Here is a 17,723-nt window from a genome sequence, read left to right on the forward strand (position 1 = left end):
CCTATCTGGATGGCCATGCCAAACTGGCACTGAACATGAGGTAGCCCCACTCAGTCACATTACATACTGACATGATCAGTCTTAATAATACTGCCTATCTGGATGGCCATGCCAAACTGGCACCAAACACGAGGTAGCCCTACTCCGTCACATTACATACTGACATGATCAGCCTTAATAATACTGCCTATGTGGATGGCCATACCAAACTGGCACTGAACATGAGGTAGCCCCACTCAGTCACATTACATACTGACATGATCAGCCTTAATAATACTGCCTATGTGGATCGCCATACCAAACTGGCACCTAACATGAGGTAGCCCCACTCAGTCACATTACATACTGACATGATCAGTCTTAATAATACTGCCTATCTGGATCGCCATACCAAACTGGCACTGAACATGAGGTAGCCCCACTCAGTCACATTACATACTGACATGATCAGTCTTAATAATAGTGCCTATCTGGATGGCCATGCCAAACTGGCACCTAACATGAGGTAGCCCCACTCAGTCACATTACATACTGACATGATCAGTCTTAATAATACTGCCTATCTGGATGGCCATGCCAAACTGGCACCTAACATGAGGTAGCCCCACTCAGTCACATTACATACTGACATGATCAGTCTTAATAATACTGCCTATCTGGATGGCCATGCCAAACTAGCACCTAACATGAGGTAGCCCCACTCAGTCACATTACATACTGACATGATCAGTCTTAATAATACTGCCTATCTGGATGGCCATGCCAAACTGGCACCTAACATGAGGTAGCCCCACTCAGTCACATTACATACTGACATGATCAGTCTTAATAATACTGCCTATCTGGATGGCCATGCCAAACTGGCACCTAACATGAGGTAGCCCCACTCAGTCACATTACATACTGACATAATCAGTCTTAATAATACTGCCTATCTGGATGGCCATGCCAAACTGGCACCTAACATGAGGTAGCCCCACTCAGTCACATTACATACTGACATGATCAGTCTTAATAATACTGCCTATCTGGATGGCCATGCCAAACTAGCACCTAACATGAGGTAGCCCCACTCAGTCACATTACATACTGACATGATCAGTCTTAATAATACTGCCTATCTGGATGGCCATGCCAAACTGGCACCTAACATGAGGTAGCCCCACTCAGTCACATTACATACTGACATGATCAGTCTTAATAATACTGCCTATCTGGATGGCCATGCCAAACTGGCACCTAACATGAGGTAGCCCCACTCAGTCACATTACATACTGACATAATCAGTCTTAATAATACTGCCTATCTGGATGGCCATGCCAAACTGGCACCTAACATGAGGTAGCCCCACTCAGTCACATTACATACTGACATGATCAGTCTTAATAATACTGCCTATCTGGATGGCCATGCCAAACTAGCACCTAACATGAGGTAGCCCCACTCAGTCACATTACATACTGACATGATCAGCCTTAATAATACTGCCTATGTGGATTGCCATACCAAACTGGCACTGAACATGAGGTAGCCCCACTCAGTCACATTACATACTGACATGATCAGTCTTAATAATACTGCCTATCTGGATGGCCATGCCAAACTGGCACCAAACATGAGGTAGCCCCACTCAGTCACATTACATACTGACATGATCAATGTTAATAATACTGCCTATCTGGATTGCCATGCCAAACTGGCACCTAACATGAGGTAGCCCCACTCAGTCACATTACATACTGACATGATCAGCCTTAATAATACTGCCTATCTGGATTGCCATGCCAAACTGGCACCTAACATGAGGTAGCCCCACTCAGTCACATTACATACTGACATGATCAGTCTTAATAATACTGCCTATCTGGATGGCCATGCCAAACTGGCACCTAACATGAGGTAGCCCCACTCAGTCACATTACATACTGACATGATCAGTCTTAATAATACTGCCTATCTGGATTGCCATGCCAAACTGGCACCTAACATGAGGTAGCCCCACTCAGTCACATTACATACTGACATGATCAGTCTTAATAATACTGCCTATCTGGATTGCCATGCCAAACTGGCACCTAACATGAGGTAGCCCCACTCAGTCACATTACATACTGACATGATCAGTCTTAATAATACTGCCTATCTGGATGGCCATGCCAAACTGGCACCTAACATGAGGTAGCCCCACTCAGTCACATTACATACTGACATGATCAGCCTTAATAATACTGCCTATCTGGATTGCCATACCAAACTGGCACTGAACATGAGGTAGCCCCACTCAGTCACATTACATACTGACATGATCAGTCTTAATAATACTGCCTATCTGGATGGCCATGCCAAACTGGCACCTAACATGAGGTAGCCCCACTCAGTCACATTACATACTGACATGATCAGCCTTAATAATACTGCCTGTCTGGATGGCCATGCCAAACTGGCACCTAACATGAGGTAGCCCCACTCAGTCACATTACATACTGACATGATCAGTCTTAATAATACTGCCTATCTGGATGGCCATGCCAAACTGGCACCAAACATGAGGTAGCCCCACTCAGTCACATTACATACTGACATGATCAGTCTTAATAATACTGCCTATCTGGATGGCCATGCCAAACTGGCACCTAACATGAGGTAGCCCCACTCAGTCACATTACATACTGACATGATCAGCCTTAATAATACTGCCTGTCTGGATGGCCATGCCAAACTGGCACCTAACATGAGGTAGCCCCACTCAGTCACATTACATACTGACATGATCAGTCTTAATAATACTGCCTATCTGGATGGCCATGCCAAACTGGCACCTAACATGAGGTAGCCCCACTCAGTCACATTACATACTGACATGATCAATCTTGGCTCTTAATTTGAACAATGCAGAGCAGAGGTTGTCAGTTTTAATGCCTTTTGCTTGAACTGGATCGGGCTAGAACTGGGGGTGTTGCTTAGAATGTATCTACTCTATACACGTGTACATCTGAGTGTACGTAGTGATATCATGGTCAGAAAACATTGACTGAGTATTAAATATACATGTATATGTACTGGTGTGTTTAATTTATGTAAAACGTTCTGTTTTCTCCACCCATATACACCTGACCTTATCAAATAAATCTTCCCCTGGGCCCTGCCCGGTTTCCTCCTACCACCAGGAAATGTTGAATTACTGAAATAGTCTCAAGTACCAATCATATAAATTTGTAAATTAATATCAAATAAGTCAAAACTTCTTGAGCACAGTGTTATTTTGTAAGAGAATTAAAGGTCAAAACTGCTGTTAGAATACAACAAGGATGTTGAAAGTGAGAAGATTGCATGGGTTTTCACATAGTTGTACATATTAGTGACCACATATTAGTGACCACTTATTAGTGACCACATATTAGTGACCACACACAAGCAGTTTGGTGAATGCTGATACATGTGTATGGCTAAGGGGGTCTGAGGATCCAGATGGCCAGTACTCTGACTGGGCTTATGCCGCAGTCCCATCACAGCCAGATCGGAGCACAACCAGTAGGGCATACATTTACAGGCAGACCTAGGTCATTCTCTTGTCTAGCCAGGAAACACTGTCTGGGGAGAAAACAAGGGTGCCTGATAAGTAGTTAGCTGAGGTTGAGTGAGCATTGATAGACAGGTGTTTACCTTTGTTTAGAAAGGTAAGCCTGTATGGTACACACAGATGAGAGTTTGGACATGTGGTGTTCACACTTACTAGTACCAACACTATTCTAATTTCCCCCACCCTTCTCCAGCGTAATTGTAATGAGTTCTTTGTGTACAGTACTCGTGTTTTAACTTAAATATGTAATTTTCTTTTGCAGAAAACAGTGAATATCTGAAAAATATTATAAAAAAAGTGACCATACCAATTTGGATGCATCTAATTTGGTAAAAAATGTTGTGAACTTTCCATGAAGATTTTGGCTGACCTAAATGGTTTGGAGAATGTGTTATTCTTGATTATTAATGGAAACTTTCACAACATCAGATGTACATGTATTCCGAGTTAAGACCGGACGTAACAAAAACATTTCTGAGACAAAGGTGTGTGTTACAGTAGAAGTATTTTTATATATACACACCTACATGTATTTATGTGTCTGCAAAGTGTTGAAGGTTGGAAAATCAAACATTTAAGCATTTGAATGTCTGACATTACTTCTACATTGTATCATTGTAAAAAATAGGTGACATTTTAAATATACAGGGGCCTCCATGCCTGCATCCCAGCACACCGCAATGACCCAGGAGCCTCTCACCAATGTGGTCGCTGTGAGTTCAAGTCCAGTTTATGCTAGCTTTCTCTCTGGTCGTAAGTGGATCTGGCGGTAACCTGCAGATGGTCGTGGGTTTTCCTCGGGCTCTGCCTGGCTTGCTACAACCATAGTGCTTACCGCCGTCGTATAAGTGAAATATTCTTGAGTACGGTGTAAAACACCAATCAAATAAATAAACAAATATAAATATGCAACATGAAGGTAGAGTTTGGATCAATAATCAATAATCAATAACCCCAACACTACACAGATATTGAGGTCAGTTTACTCAAATGATCAGACATAACAGTCTCACTGATGAGATAGTATTGATCTGTAATGTTGTGAATGGAAATTTACTAGCTTTGAGGTCTAATCATTAGTCAGATCTCAGATCGGTCACGTAGAACCAACAGTTTTTTTCTGCAATCCGGAAACTTCAATGCCATGTGCTAGGTTTTTTTGTCTTGCAAATCTAGCATCAGCTCTGTGCTAAACTCGAAATTCCTTGACACTGCTCATGCTGATTTCCTCTCCAGTCTTACATGTACGTGGGCAAGTCTTTCAGCAACCTGCGGATGGTCGTGGGTTTCCTCCAACCATAATGCAGGCTGCTATCATATAAGTGAAATATTCTTCAGTACTGTGTAAACTTCCCAACTGAATAAATTAATAGAAGTTATTTGAGTATCAAAATTGTAAACTACATAGAATATGTGTACTTGTATACTATAAAGCCTACATGTACATAAAACTATGTTGTTGTTTTTTAAAGATAGAGATATGTAACATGTAGTCCGTAGCTGTAGCATGTCATGACCAGATAGAGAGAGGTAACATGTACTCCGTAGCTGTAGCATCTCATGGCCAGATAGAGATACGTAACATGTACTCCGTAGCTGTAGCATCTCATGGCCACATAGAGATACATAACATGTACTCCGTAGCTGTAGCATCTCATGGCCAGATAGAGATACGTAACATGTACTCCGTAGCTGTAGCATCTCATGACCAGATAGAGAGATGTAACATGTACTCTGTGGCTGTAGCATCTCATGGCCAGATAGAGATACGTAACATGTACTCTGTAGTAGCATCTCATGACCAGATAGAGATATGTAACATGTACTCCGTAGCTGTAGCATCTCATGACCAGATAGAGATATGTAACATGTACTCCGTAGCTGGAGCATCTCATGACCAGATAGATATACATAACATGTACTCTGTAGTTGTAGCATCTCATGACCAGATAGAGAGATGTAACATGTACTCTGTAGTTGTAGCATCTCATGACCAGATAGAGATATGTAACATGTACTCTGTAGTTGTAGCATCTCATGACCAGATAGATATACATAACATGTACTCTGTAGTTGTAGCATCTCATGACCAGATAGATATACATAACATGTACTCTGTAGTTGTAGCATCTCATGATCAGATAGAGATATGTAACATGTACTCTGTAGTTGTAGCATCTCATGACCAGATAGAGATATGTAACATGTACTGCATGGCTGTAGCATCTCATGACCAGATAGAGATACGTAACCTGTACTCTGTAGTTGTAGCATCTCATGACCAGATAGAGGTATGTAACATGTACTCCGTAGTTGTAGCATCTCATGACCAGATAGAGATACGTAACATGTACTCTGTAGTTGTAGCATCTCATGACCAGATAGAGATATGTAATATGTACTCCGTAGTTGTAGCATCTCATGACCAGATAGATATACATAACATGTACTCCGTTGTTGTAGCATCTCATGACCAGATAGAGATATCTAACATGTACTCTGTAGTTGTAGCATCTCATGACCAGATAGAGGTATGTAACATGTACTCCGTAGTTGTAGCATCTCATGACCAGATAGAGATATGTAACATGTACTCTGTAGTTGTAGCATCTCATGACCAGATAGAGATATATAACATGTACTCCGTAGTTGTAGCATCTCATGACCAGATAGAGATATGTAACATGTACTCCGTTGTTGTAGTATCTCATGACCAGATAGAGATATGTAACATGTACTCCGTAGTTGTAGCATCTCATGACCAGATAGATATACGTAACCTGTACTCTGTAGTTGTAGCATCTCATGACCAGATAGAGGTATGTAACATGTACTCCGTAGTTGTAGCATCTCATGACCAGATAGAGATATGTAACATGTACTCCGTAGTTGTAGCATCTCATGACCAGATAGATATACATAACATGTACTCTGTAGTTGTAGCATCTCATGACCAGATAGAGATATGTAACATGTACTCCGTAGTTGTAGCATCTCATGACCAGATAGATATACATAACATGTACTCCGTAGTTGTAGCATCTCATGACCAGATAGAGATATGTAACATGTACTCCGTAGTTGTAGCATCTCATGACCAGATAGATATACATAACATGTACTCTGTAGTTGTAGCATCTCATGACCAGATAGAGATATGTAACATGTACTCCGTAGTTGTAGCATCTCATGACCAGATAGATATACATAACATGTACTCTGTAGTTGTAGCATCTCATGACCAGATAGAGATATGTAACATGTACTCTGTAGTTGTAGCATCTCATGACCAGATAGAGATATGTAACATGTACTCTGTAGTTGTAGCATCTCATGACCAGATAGAGATATGTAACATGTACTCCGTAGTTGTAGCATCTCATGACCAGATAGATATACATAACATGTACTCTGTTGTTGTACATCTCATGACCAGATAGAGATATGTAACATGTACTCCGTTGTTGTAGCATCTCATGACCAGATAGATATACATAACATGTACTCTGTAGTTGTAGCATCTCATGACCAGATAGAGATATGTAACATGTACTCCGTAGTTGTAGCATCTCATGACCAGATAGATATACATAACATGTACTCCGTAGTTGTAGCTTCTCATGACCAGATAGAGATATGTAACATGTACTCCGTAGTTGTAGCATCTCATGACCAGATAGCTATACATAACATGTACTCTGTAGTTGTAGCATCTCATGACCAGATAGAGATATGTAACATGTACTCTGTAGTTGTAGCATCTCATGACCAGATAGATATACATAACATGTACTCCGTAGTTGTAGCATCTCATGACCAGATAGAGATATGTAACATGTACTCCGTAGTTGTAGCATCTCATGACCAGATAGATATACATAACATGTACTCTGTAGTTGTAGCATCTCATGACCAGATAGAGATATGTAACATGTACTCCGTAGTTGTAGCATCTCATGACCAGATAGATATACATAACATGTACTCTGTAGTTGTAGCATCTCATGACCAGATAGAGATATGTAACATGTACTCTGTAGTTGTAGCATCTCATGACCAGATAGAGATATGTAACATGTACTCTGTAGTTGTAGCATCTCATGACCAGATAGAGATATGTAACATGTACTCCGTAGTTGTAGCATCTCATGACCAGATAGATATACATAACATGTACTCTGTTGTTGTACATCTCATGACCAGATAGAGATATGTAACATGTACTCCGTTGTTGTACATCTCATGACCAGATAGTGAGATGTAACATATAATCCGTAGCTGTAGCATCTCATGACCAGATAGAGGTATGAAACATATACTCTGTAGTTGTAGCAGGTAATTTCAGTGATGTAAAGTGTTGTCCTTGGCTGAACAAGAGGCAGGCTTTAGTACACTGGCCAAGAATCCTTAAGAGTGGTCACTGGAGAGCACGAATGAAGCTATACTTGTTCAAATCCTGCTCACACTGGCTGGATTTTGGTGTTAATTCAGGGTGTTAGTCTACTAATGTCCTAGATGGGGTGTAATGTCTTTTTCTGTCTTGTATTAAGCATTCTTTTCTGATTGGTAGATTGACCCATGGCTTTTATTGCTCTGTTTTCAGAATCTCAGTGTCCCATTGGGCAGTTTGGACCACAATGTAGCTACGAGTGTCACTGTGACGGAATATGTGATGCAGAGACCGGAGTGTGTGGAGGGAAGTGCCGTAACACGGCCGACCAGAAATGGGCTGGTCCCACATGTCAACTTGGTAAGTCAGAGCAATTTAGAAATTTCATTGACTGCATCCTCAGACCACATGTGCATGGCATTAGCAGAGGAGTTGAACTAAGTACTGTTCTGAATCTTTAGGAAATCTAATTAAGGTACCTGTGATCCCTGCACACACAGGTGTGTTACAAGTGGAGTTTGAATATGTTCTGTTCGAATTACATGTTTACAGTGTATTGTTAATCTCACTGTAACTTTTTGAAGATTGTGGCTAATATATCAAAGACATTATCAAGGCCACAGTTTTTCATAATTTGATAATGTAATGAATATTGTGTCAGTATTTGTATTAATCTCTGGTAGGACAGCTGTAGAGAGACTCCACTGGGAGGTGACAAATGACAATGGCCACTTTTTCAGTCCTGTTATTTCATTTTCATTGTAAGACCCAGATTTAATCTGAAGCTATCAGTATTTAATGAGAGTAGACCAGGAACCAGGCCTATACATGTATATGTTTCAGGGGAGACCTATAGAGTCTTTAGGCTGCTAAGTCTTGTTTAATCTCTCTTCACAGCTCTCTACCCGCAAAGTAATTAACCTGGCTCTTTAGGGGCCGTCTTACATTATCTATTTTTGGCCTGTCCAAATAAGAACATGAGACTGGGCAAATTTGCTTGGCTCATGTGATTTTGTTGGGTACATATGTTAGGCAACTGAAGGCCGTCTTGGCCAGCTGTGCATGGGCTTCTTATTAATTACCTGGAGCTTTTTCATATAGCTTCTCTCTCCCCACCAACCCCCCAATCCCCAGCACAGTCTGAGCCTTGTTATCTGACTGATTTTGTCTAAAGCAGTCCTGTGATTAAGAACCTGTCATCAGTCTACCATTAGTGCTGTAAAATCAGAAGTTCTCAAATATAATAGTCAGGATTGAACCAAAATTACAGTTGCTGCTTGTACATGGATATGAAGTCCACATGCTGCTGTTTGTCTGCATGGGCAGTAACTGTGCTAATTTGTCCTGTCAGCATGCTGCAGCTTGAGCAGGGGACTAATTATGAATTAGGCTACTCCATGTCAGACATAACATGAGTATGCCAGACGTATAATAACCTCAGATTGCACATCTGAATATTTTGTAGGTTGAAAATGTGAAACAGATTTGTGAAACAAGTATGTGGAATACATGTTTTTTTTTGTCTAATTTTCACCTGGAATTACATGCACAGCATTGTCTATGTACATGCACCTGTGTGACAGACGTGTTAATTACATGTACCTCCACACATCTGACACATGATGAAATATTAAATGTGCAAGGATTCGTAAATTGTAAGACTAAATTTGTTATACTGTTGGGCAGAATTTTTAGCCAATCTACAATTCTAACAGATGACAGGTTATCAATCAGTGTTTTTTCTGGTCAGACTGACATGGCTGAGGGGCAGTGGCACAACCTCAGCACAGTTACCCCTCGTATAGGGACAGCCAGATTTTCAGGTTTACACCAGTCCTGTCTTAATGACTTCTGTGTGTGATTTAATCTAGTGCTATCTGTATTCTTCTAACAGGATATTCTCTAGTGTGATTCCATGTGTAAAATTTGCCACCTTTAAAGGAGAAGAAAACTTAAAACAATGACACTGTAGACTGAAATGAGCACATTTTGGTGGTGCCTGCTGCATAATTTTGTGATTTTTTTCCTCGCCACACACGTAAAGCCTGAAAACGGCAAAGCTGGCATAAGTCGCATCCTCCATCTTTAACACTGCATAATTTATGCTGGGGGTGTGTCACCTCTCAGCCAGTGAGTGTTGTTAAAACTGTCGGCTTGTTCGTGTAAACTCGGAACCTATGTCCAACATTCCGGTTTCCTGATCGTCAAGCGGAAAATGAACTGTACTGTTTGCTACCTTCTGGGAAGAAGAGTTCTACCAGGAATGTGTGAAACGCACTTTGGTGGTTTCCGATAGCAATTTTCCTCCTATACGGAAGACTTCAGGACTAGTTCTTAGGGAAAATGGAGTCGCCAACAGCAGATTTTGGCGGTGACTTTATTTATAATTTATCAACTTGAGATAAATGTTAGAATTTTTTTTGTGGCATGCACTTGCGAGGAAATGCATACTCTTTTTCAATGGTATATGTTTGATATTTAAATATTCTTCTCCTTTTAACTGGCTGCATGCCATCACATACCCCCCATAGCCCTCCCCCCCACACCCCCCACCCACCCCGGCATTTGTTCTCATTCCTGTGTAGCATTATGCAGAGGGCAGAATTTGTTCATGTCTCTGCTCAAGACATTTTACAAAATAAAAATGTAAAATGGGAGGTAAATGAAAAAAGTACCAAAATATAAAAAAATGTCTGTCTTATTAACTAGCCTGTAGGTAGTTTTATTTCAGAAAGTAAGATCCTCAGGTAAGACAAAAAAAAGGCTTTATTATTAAAATTGACAATAAACACACATCTGCACATGTAATAATTGAGCCTAGTTTTGATTTCCACAATATCCTTGCATTATTTGGCCAGTGCCGTGCACTGCTGTAGGTGATAACAGGTTTCACAAACTAGGGCTGTATTACCAGAACTTCAGCTGTCTCGAACTGGCGTTATTGCAGCTGTACAGTGAAACTGAAAGTGAATAGTGGTGTATGTCTCCCTCTATGATGCTGGCTGTCATCGTATCAATAAAATGTTCTCGAAAATGGCATAAACACCGCTCAAATAAATAATAAATAAACAGATAAATAAATTGGTAGATAAATAAACAGTTGTGCATGTATATTGGTGCATGCTCATGTGTACATGAATTCAGCATAGTAAAACACGCTCATTTCTGTGGAACTGTGATCAGCTGTGTCACTGAACATCTACATGTACATAATTATTATGACATTCTCCCTCACTCTCAAATTTACCAAATATTTTCTTCCTTTGTGCTGAATGTGAACAATTTTGTGTATATGTTAAAAAAGAACTGACCTCCTTGTAACAAGCTCCCTAAACTTGCTGTTCTCACTTGATATATTTTTTCCTTTGTTTGTTTTTTGCATTCCTTTTTTTTTCTTTGATGGCCTGGGGAGTAGCTGTGCATGTCTAGCTGAATAGACGGAATGCCTGCACTGGTAGTTTTGGACATACCCAGTCAGCACTGTAAATGAAGATAACATATGTAAGAGTCAACCTATCATGTGTGGGTGGGGGTGTGGGTGGAATGTTTGTTCCATAGCTAGTACATGCTTGAGCTTAAGGGAGTGTCAAGGCTGGAATATACAGGTTAAGATTGCATGGAATCCTTGATTCAATCAAAGTACAGGTACTTAGACAGGTATTGAAATACACTGTGTAATCCATTATATTCAGAAAGATAGCGCCCCTCTCTGGCGTGTTTATGTACATACATGTATACCCGTAGCTGCTGCGCCATTCTCTGATGTCATCGTCTCAGGTGCATTTCTGTAGCCTGATTGTCCGCAACTGAAGTCTCTTGACAGAGCAGTTATAACATATATCAGTTATAACATATCAGTTATAACATATATCAGTTATAACATATCAGTTATAACATATATCAGTTATAACATATCAGTTATAACATATATCAGTTATAACATATCAGTTATAACATATATCAGTTATAACATATCAGTTATAACATATATCAGTTATAACATATCAGTTATAACATATATCAGTTATAACATATCAGTTATAACATATATCAGATTGTAATTATTATACATGTAGAAAGGAAATATGAAAACAGATCAAAGCAACAGTACTTGTATTTAATACATGTATTTGTGAGAAGTTCAGGCACGTCTACATGAAATGAATACATGTATTTATGAGAAGTTCAGGCACATGTACGTGTAGTCAATACATGTATTTAATACATGTATTTATGAGAAGTTCAGGCACATGTACGTGTAGTCAATACATGTATTTATGAGAAGTTCAGGCACATGTATATGTAGTTAACTCATGTATTTATGAGAAGTTCAGGCACGTGTACATGTAGTGAATACATGTATTTATGAGAAGTTCAGGCACATGTACATGTATTGAATACATGTATTTATGAGAAGTTCAGGCACGTGTACATGTAGTGAATACATGTATTTATGAGAAGTTCAGGCACATGTATATGTAGTTAACTCATGTATTTATGAGAAGTTCAGGCACGTGTACGTGTATAGTGAATACATGTATTTATGAGAAGTTCAGGCACGTGTACGTGTATATGTAGCCCAAGAACAATGTGCATCAACATGTATTGTGTCAATCTGGATCAGTTGTTCAGTCAGAAGTAGTTTGATCAAACTTCGCTATGCCCTTAAAGTGAAAGAAAAGTAGATATTAGCATGTGCTGGCATTTGATGAATGTCGCTCTGGTACTGAGTACGATTAAAACTGAAAACAATGAAAAACTTAGCATGTTACTTGATAAAGAATGAGTGACTGGTGCCAATAATGGTAAATTCATATGTTTAAAAGTAGTCATCAGTGATTCGAAAAGAAGTCATATGTGTTTGAGAACTGTTCACGGTAGATGCGAAAGTAATCTTCTTACACAGTGATAATCTATCCCCCGTTGTTTTAATCTCTGATCCAGATCACGAGGATTAGCGACACCTCAGGAAACAAAGGAGGATTAAAGCCACCCATGATGATACCTGTTTGATGTGCTTGAATAATTTCGGCCATATTATATCTTGGAAAATTTTTAGATTTTAAGATTTGTTTTTCATTAATGTATTAAATACGCGAAAATTAATTCCCGCAAACATATTTTTGGAGACAATCTGCGAAAAAAATAATAAGTACTTTACAGTACCTTTCCGTTTGACTTCAGCTGACAACAATCAGCCACATTACTCAAGCCGAAATCCAAATTTCAATTAATCGCTAGCCATGCATGTAAAGTCAGGGTATGATACCGCTGTTTAATATTTGCAATTTCTAGGAGAATATCACAGCATTTAACCTTATCTGTCCGTATTCTTTCGATCTCTGTTACACTTTCTGCTTTTATATCGGTTCCGTGCAGTATCTTGCACATAACAAATGATGTGATTGGCTCTCATAAGCATATTGACCAATCGGCTTCGTCGTGACAAGCTATAAATGAAAGAAATCAGCTCACGGGCTGGGCTGTCCTTACCTCTGTACTGACGTGTAAACAAAGTGAGCGTTTGTCAGCCTCTGCAACTTACTTGTTAGGTAGTTCATGTTGTTTAGGACATCACTATTAGTACAGCTGTTAGCAAGGGTGTTGTGAAGTGGGATGGTCTGGACTGTACATGTATTTATTTATTAATTTTGGCCAGTTGAAAGTTGACATTGTTTTTCTGCAAAATCTTTATGTCGTCTATGCAATAATGAGTGATTTCCAGGTGTACAAATATTCATGTGGTCAGCTCTTAATTACTTACCGTTCATGACACTGACATCAGTGGTACAGATACATAGAACACCCAGTTCTGTACATTGATAACTGTCGCCACAAATGGGAATATGTGAACCTTCTGCGCCTACTTGAGCTACCCACTTATGTCCAGAGTGAACAAGCAGAATATTGGCCAGGGACACTGGGAGAAGGGATGTCATTACACACTAGTACATTCGCAGAAGCGTTTTCGTTTTTATATTGACTGTGCTTTTTTGGTTATTCTTTACTCATAATAATGTATGTCATGAATTTAGAGATCTGGAATGAAACAGTAAAATACTGACAACAGGTTTTCTTTGGTTTAATCAATTTACTATACCACCAAATAATCTTAAATCAGGTGCGACACAGTGGAGGAAGTGGTGCATGGAACACAAGTCTAAATTTCAGAAACAAATTGTTAAAACTTACCCTTTTGTTGTGAGGGTGCCATATTTGAAGGTAAGTTGGTATTTCAAATGTTGTAAACAGCCAGACAATTCAGTTTATCATTGTGGTGAATTTGTTGGTAAAAAGTATGTTAACGGTTACCTGTACATCATCATTATAAACATGCCAAATGACGGTAAGATGCTGTACCTGTACATTATCACTACAAACATGCCAGATGAAGGCAAGATGCTGTACCTGTACATCATCATTATAAACATGCCAAATAACGGTAAGATGCTGTACCTGTACATCATCACTATAAACATGCCAGATGAAGGCAAGATGCTGTACCTGTACATCATCATTATAAACATGCCAAATAACGGTAAGATGCTGTACCTGTACATCATCATTATAAACATGCCAAATAACGGTAAGATGCTGTACCTGTACATTATCACTACAAACATGCCAAATAACGGTAAGATGCTGTACCTGTACATCATCACTACAAACATGCCAGATGAAGGTAAGATGCTGTACCTGTACATCATCATTATAAACATGCCAAATAACGGTAAGATGCTGTACCTGTACATTATCACTACAAACATGCCAGATGAAGGTAAGATGCTGTACCTGTACATCATCACTATAAACATGTCAGATGAAGGTAAGATGCTGTACCTGTACATCATCACTATAAACATGTCAGATGAAGGCAAGATGCTGTACCTGTACATCATCACTACAAACATGCCAGATGAAGGCAAGATGCTGTACCTGTACATTATCACTACAAACATGCCAGATGAAGGCAAGATGCTGTACCTGTACATCATCATTATAAACATGCCAGATGAAGGCAAGATGCTGTACCTGTACATCATCACTATAAACATGCCAGATGAAGGTAAGATGCTGTACCTGTACATCATCATTATAAACATGCCAGATGAAGGTAAGATGCTGTACCTGTACATCATCATTATAAACATGCCAAATAACGGTAAGATGCTGTACCTGTACATTATCACTACAAACATGCCAAATGACGGTAAGATGCTGTACCTGTACATTATCACTACAAACATGCCAGATGAAGGTAAGATGCTGTACCTGTACATCATCATTATAAACATGCCAAATAACGGTAAGATGCTGTACCTGTACATCATCACTATAAACATGCCAAATGAGGGTAAGATGCTGTACCTGTACATCATCACTATAAACATGCCAGATGAAGGCAAGATGCTGTACCTGTACATCATCACTATAAACATGCCAGATGAAGGCAAGATGCTGTACCTGTACATCATCACTATAAACATGCCAGATGAAGGCAAGATGCTGTACCTGTACATCATCACTATAAACATGCCAGATGAAGGCAAGATGCTGTACCTGTACATCATCACTATAAACATGCCAGATGAAGGCAAGATGCTGTACCTGTACATCATCACTATAAACATGCCAGATGAAGGCAAGATGCTGTACCTGTACATCATCACTATAAACATGCCAGATGAAGGTAAGATGCTGTACCTGTACATCATCACTATAAACATGCCAGATGAAGGCAAGATGCTGTACCTGTACATCATCACTATAAACATGCCAGATGAAGGCAAGATGCTGTACCTGTACATAATCATTATAAACATGCCAAATAACGGTAAGATGCTGTACCTGTACATCATCATTATAAACATGCCAAATAACGGTAAGATGCTGTACCTGTACATTATCACTACAAACATGCCAAATAACGGTAAGATGCTGTACCTGTACATCATCACTACAAACATGCCAGATGAAGGTAAGATGCTGTACCTGTACATCATCATTATAAACATGCCAAATAACGGTAAGATGCTGTACCTGTACATTATCACTACAAACATGCCAGATGAAGGTAAGATGCTGTACCTGTACATCATCACTATAAACATGTCAGATGAAGGTAAGATGCTGTACCTGTACATCATCACTATAAACATGTCAGATGAAGGCAAGATGCTGTACCTGTACATCATCACTACAAACATGCCAGATGAAGGCAAGATGCTGTACCTGTACATTATCACTACAAACATGCCAGATGAAGGCAAGATGCTGTACCTGTACATCATCATTATAAACATGCCAGATGAAGGCAAGATGCTGTACCTGTACATCATCACTATAAACATGCCAGATGAAGGTAAGATGCTGTACCTGTACATCATCACTATAAACATGCCAGATGAAGGCAAGATGCTGTACCTGTACATCATCACTATAAACATGCCAGATGAAGGCAAGATGCTATACCTGTACATTATCACTAGAAACATGGGAACTGAAGGTAAGATGAAGGTTTACACTACACATTGGCTCCATTGTTTGCCATGGGTCATTCTTCCTACGTACCCACCAGTTTGCTAGCGGATCAGAGGTGTTCAAGTAAGGTGGACCGGGTGTTCAGGTGATGTATATCAGGTGATAAAGTGATGTACTAATTTTGTAGATTCCATATAATAATTGACTGCTTTACTCATTGGGAAATCGTACCTGTATGCCCATAGTCCAGGTCTCTACCATTTAAGCTATTGGGAAGCTTGTCCTGCTACACTCTTCTGAGGAAGCCAGGTAAGGCCATCATCATACCATGCTTTCTTGTCTCAGTCATAATGCCCTTTGTCCCAGCTGCTTGAAACAACTAAAGATAAACATGTTACCATTTTCAGTATAGCAGATTTAACTTTACAAGCTACTGGTTTTATTTTTGGTAGCAAATTTGTTATTTGCAATAATCAGAAAATATTTATTAAAGCTTCCAAATGAATTCCTTCATGTATTTGCACAAAATTATTTATTTAAACCAATACATAGTACATTGTGTGTTTTTTTTTGTGTTGAGAAATATCATTTTCATCAATAGATTAAGCTCTGTTGGTTAAAGTGTTGGAAGACTGTGTAAAAACTCTGTTCTAAAAACTTGAGAAACTAAATTGGTTAATGCAAGCATAAACGATAATACAAAGTAAATGTACGTGGTAAGCTGATGTAGTTTGTCACGACACCATGTGTAATGGATAACATCTTAAGGGCTTCTTCGCATAACACCATATTAGTAGCACTAATATATTAGTGAAATACAGAGTCTTACAAACCTATTCACGTGTGTCGCATACGTATTAATTAAGGTGAATTTTAATATTTGGAAAAATTCATCTGACTTTAGTCACTGAAATGGTGATTTCATGAAACGAATTACTCTGGCCAAACAATGAAACCACTGTAAGTCGTTTACCGCCTTTGGTTTCTGTGTCTAAGCTAGATCCCAACATCTGTGACAAAAAACAGCCACGACTAGGTGATCATCTAGCTTGAACACCTCAACCTCAGGCGGTGACTAACTTATCACTCACAGAACAATTAGCATACACTAAATCCAGGTGCTGTAGATAGGTATAGCCACAGACATGATGGATCAGTTTTTATGTTGTCAGAGGACTGTGGGTTTAGAACGTGTAATTAGCAGATCTGGTTGTTATACAGATATAACAGGTAAATGTGTATCAGTTTACTGTTGTGTTTTGTCTGTGTTT

General features: G+C 39.4%; 1 protein-coding gene across 1 annotated transcript in view; it reads left to right on the forward strand.

Moving 5' to 3' along the window:
* Positions 1-17,723, forward strand: part of LOC135469735 (multiple epidermal growth factor-like domains protein 10) — a 40,284-nt gene that overhangs the window by 10,330 nt on the left and 12,231 nt on the right. Inside the window, exon 2 of the mRNA XM_064748306.1 lies at positions 8,185-8,331. Coding sequence (XP_064604376.1) covers positions 8,185-8,331 — 147 coding nt within the window. The remainder of the gene's footprint in view (positions 1-8,184; positions 8,332-17,723) is intronic.

This window comes from Liolophura sinensis, chromosome 7, assembly GCF_032854445.1.
Source record: "Liolophura sinensis isolate JHLJ2023 chromosome 7, CUHK_Ljap_v2, whole genome shotgun sequence".
Taxonomy (NCBI): Eukaryota; Metazoa; Mollusca; class Polyplacophora; order Chitonida; family Chitonidae; genus Liolophura; species Liolophura sinensis.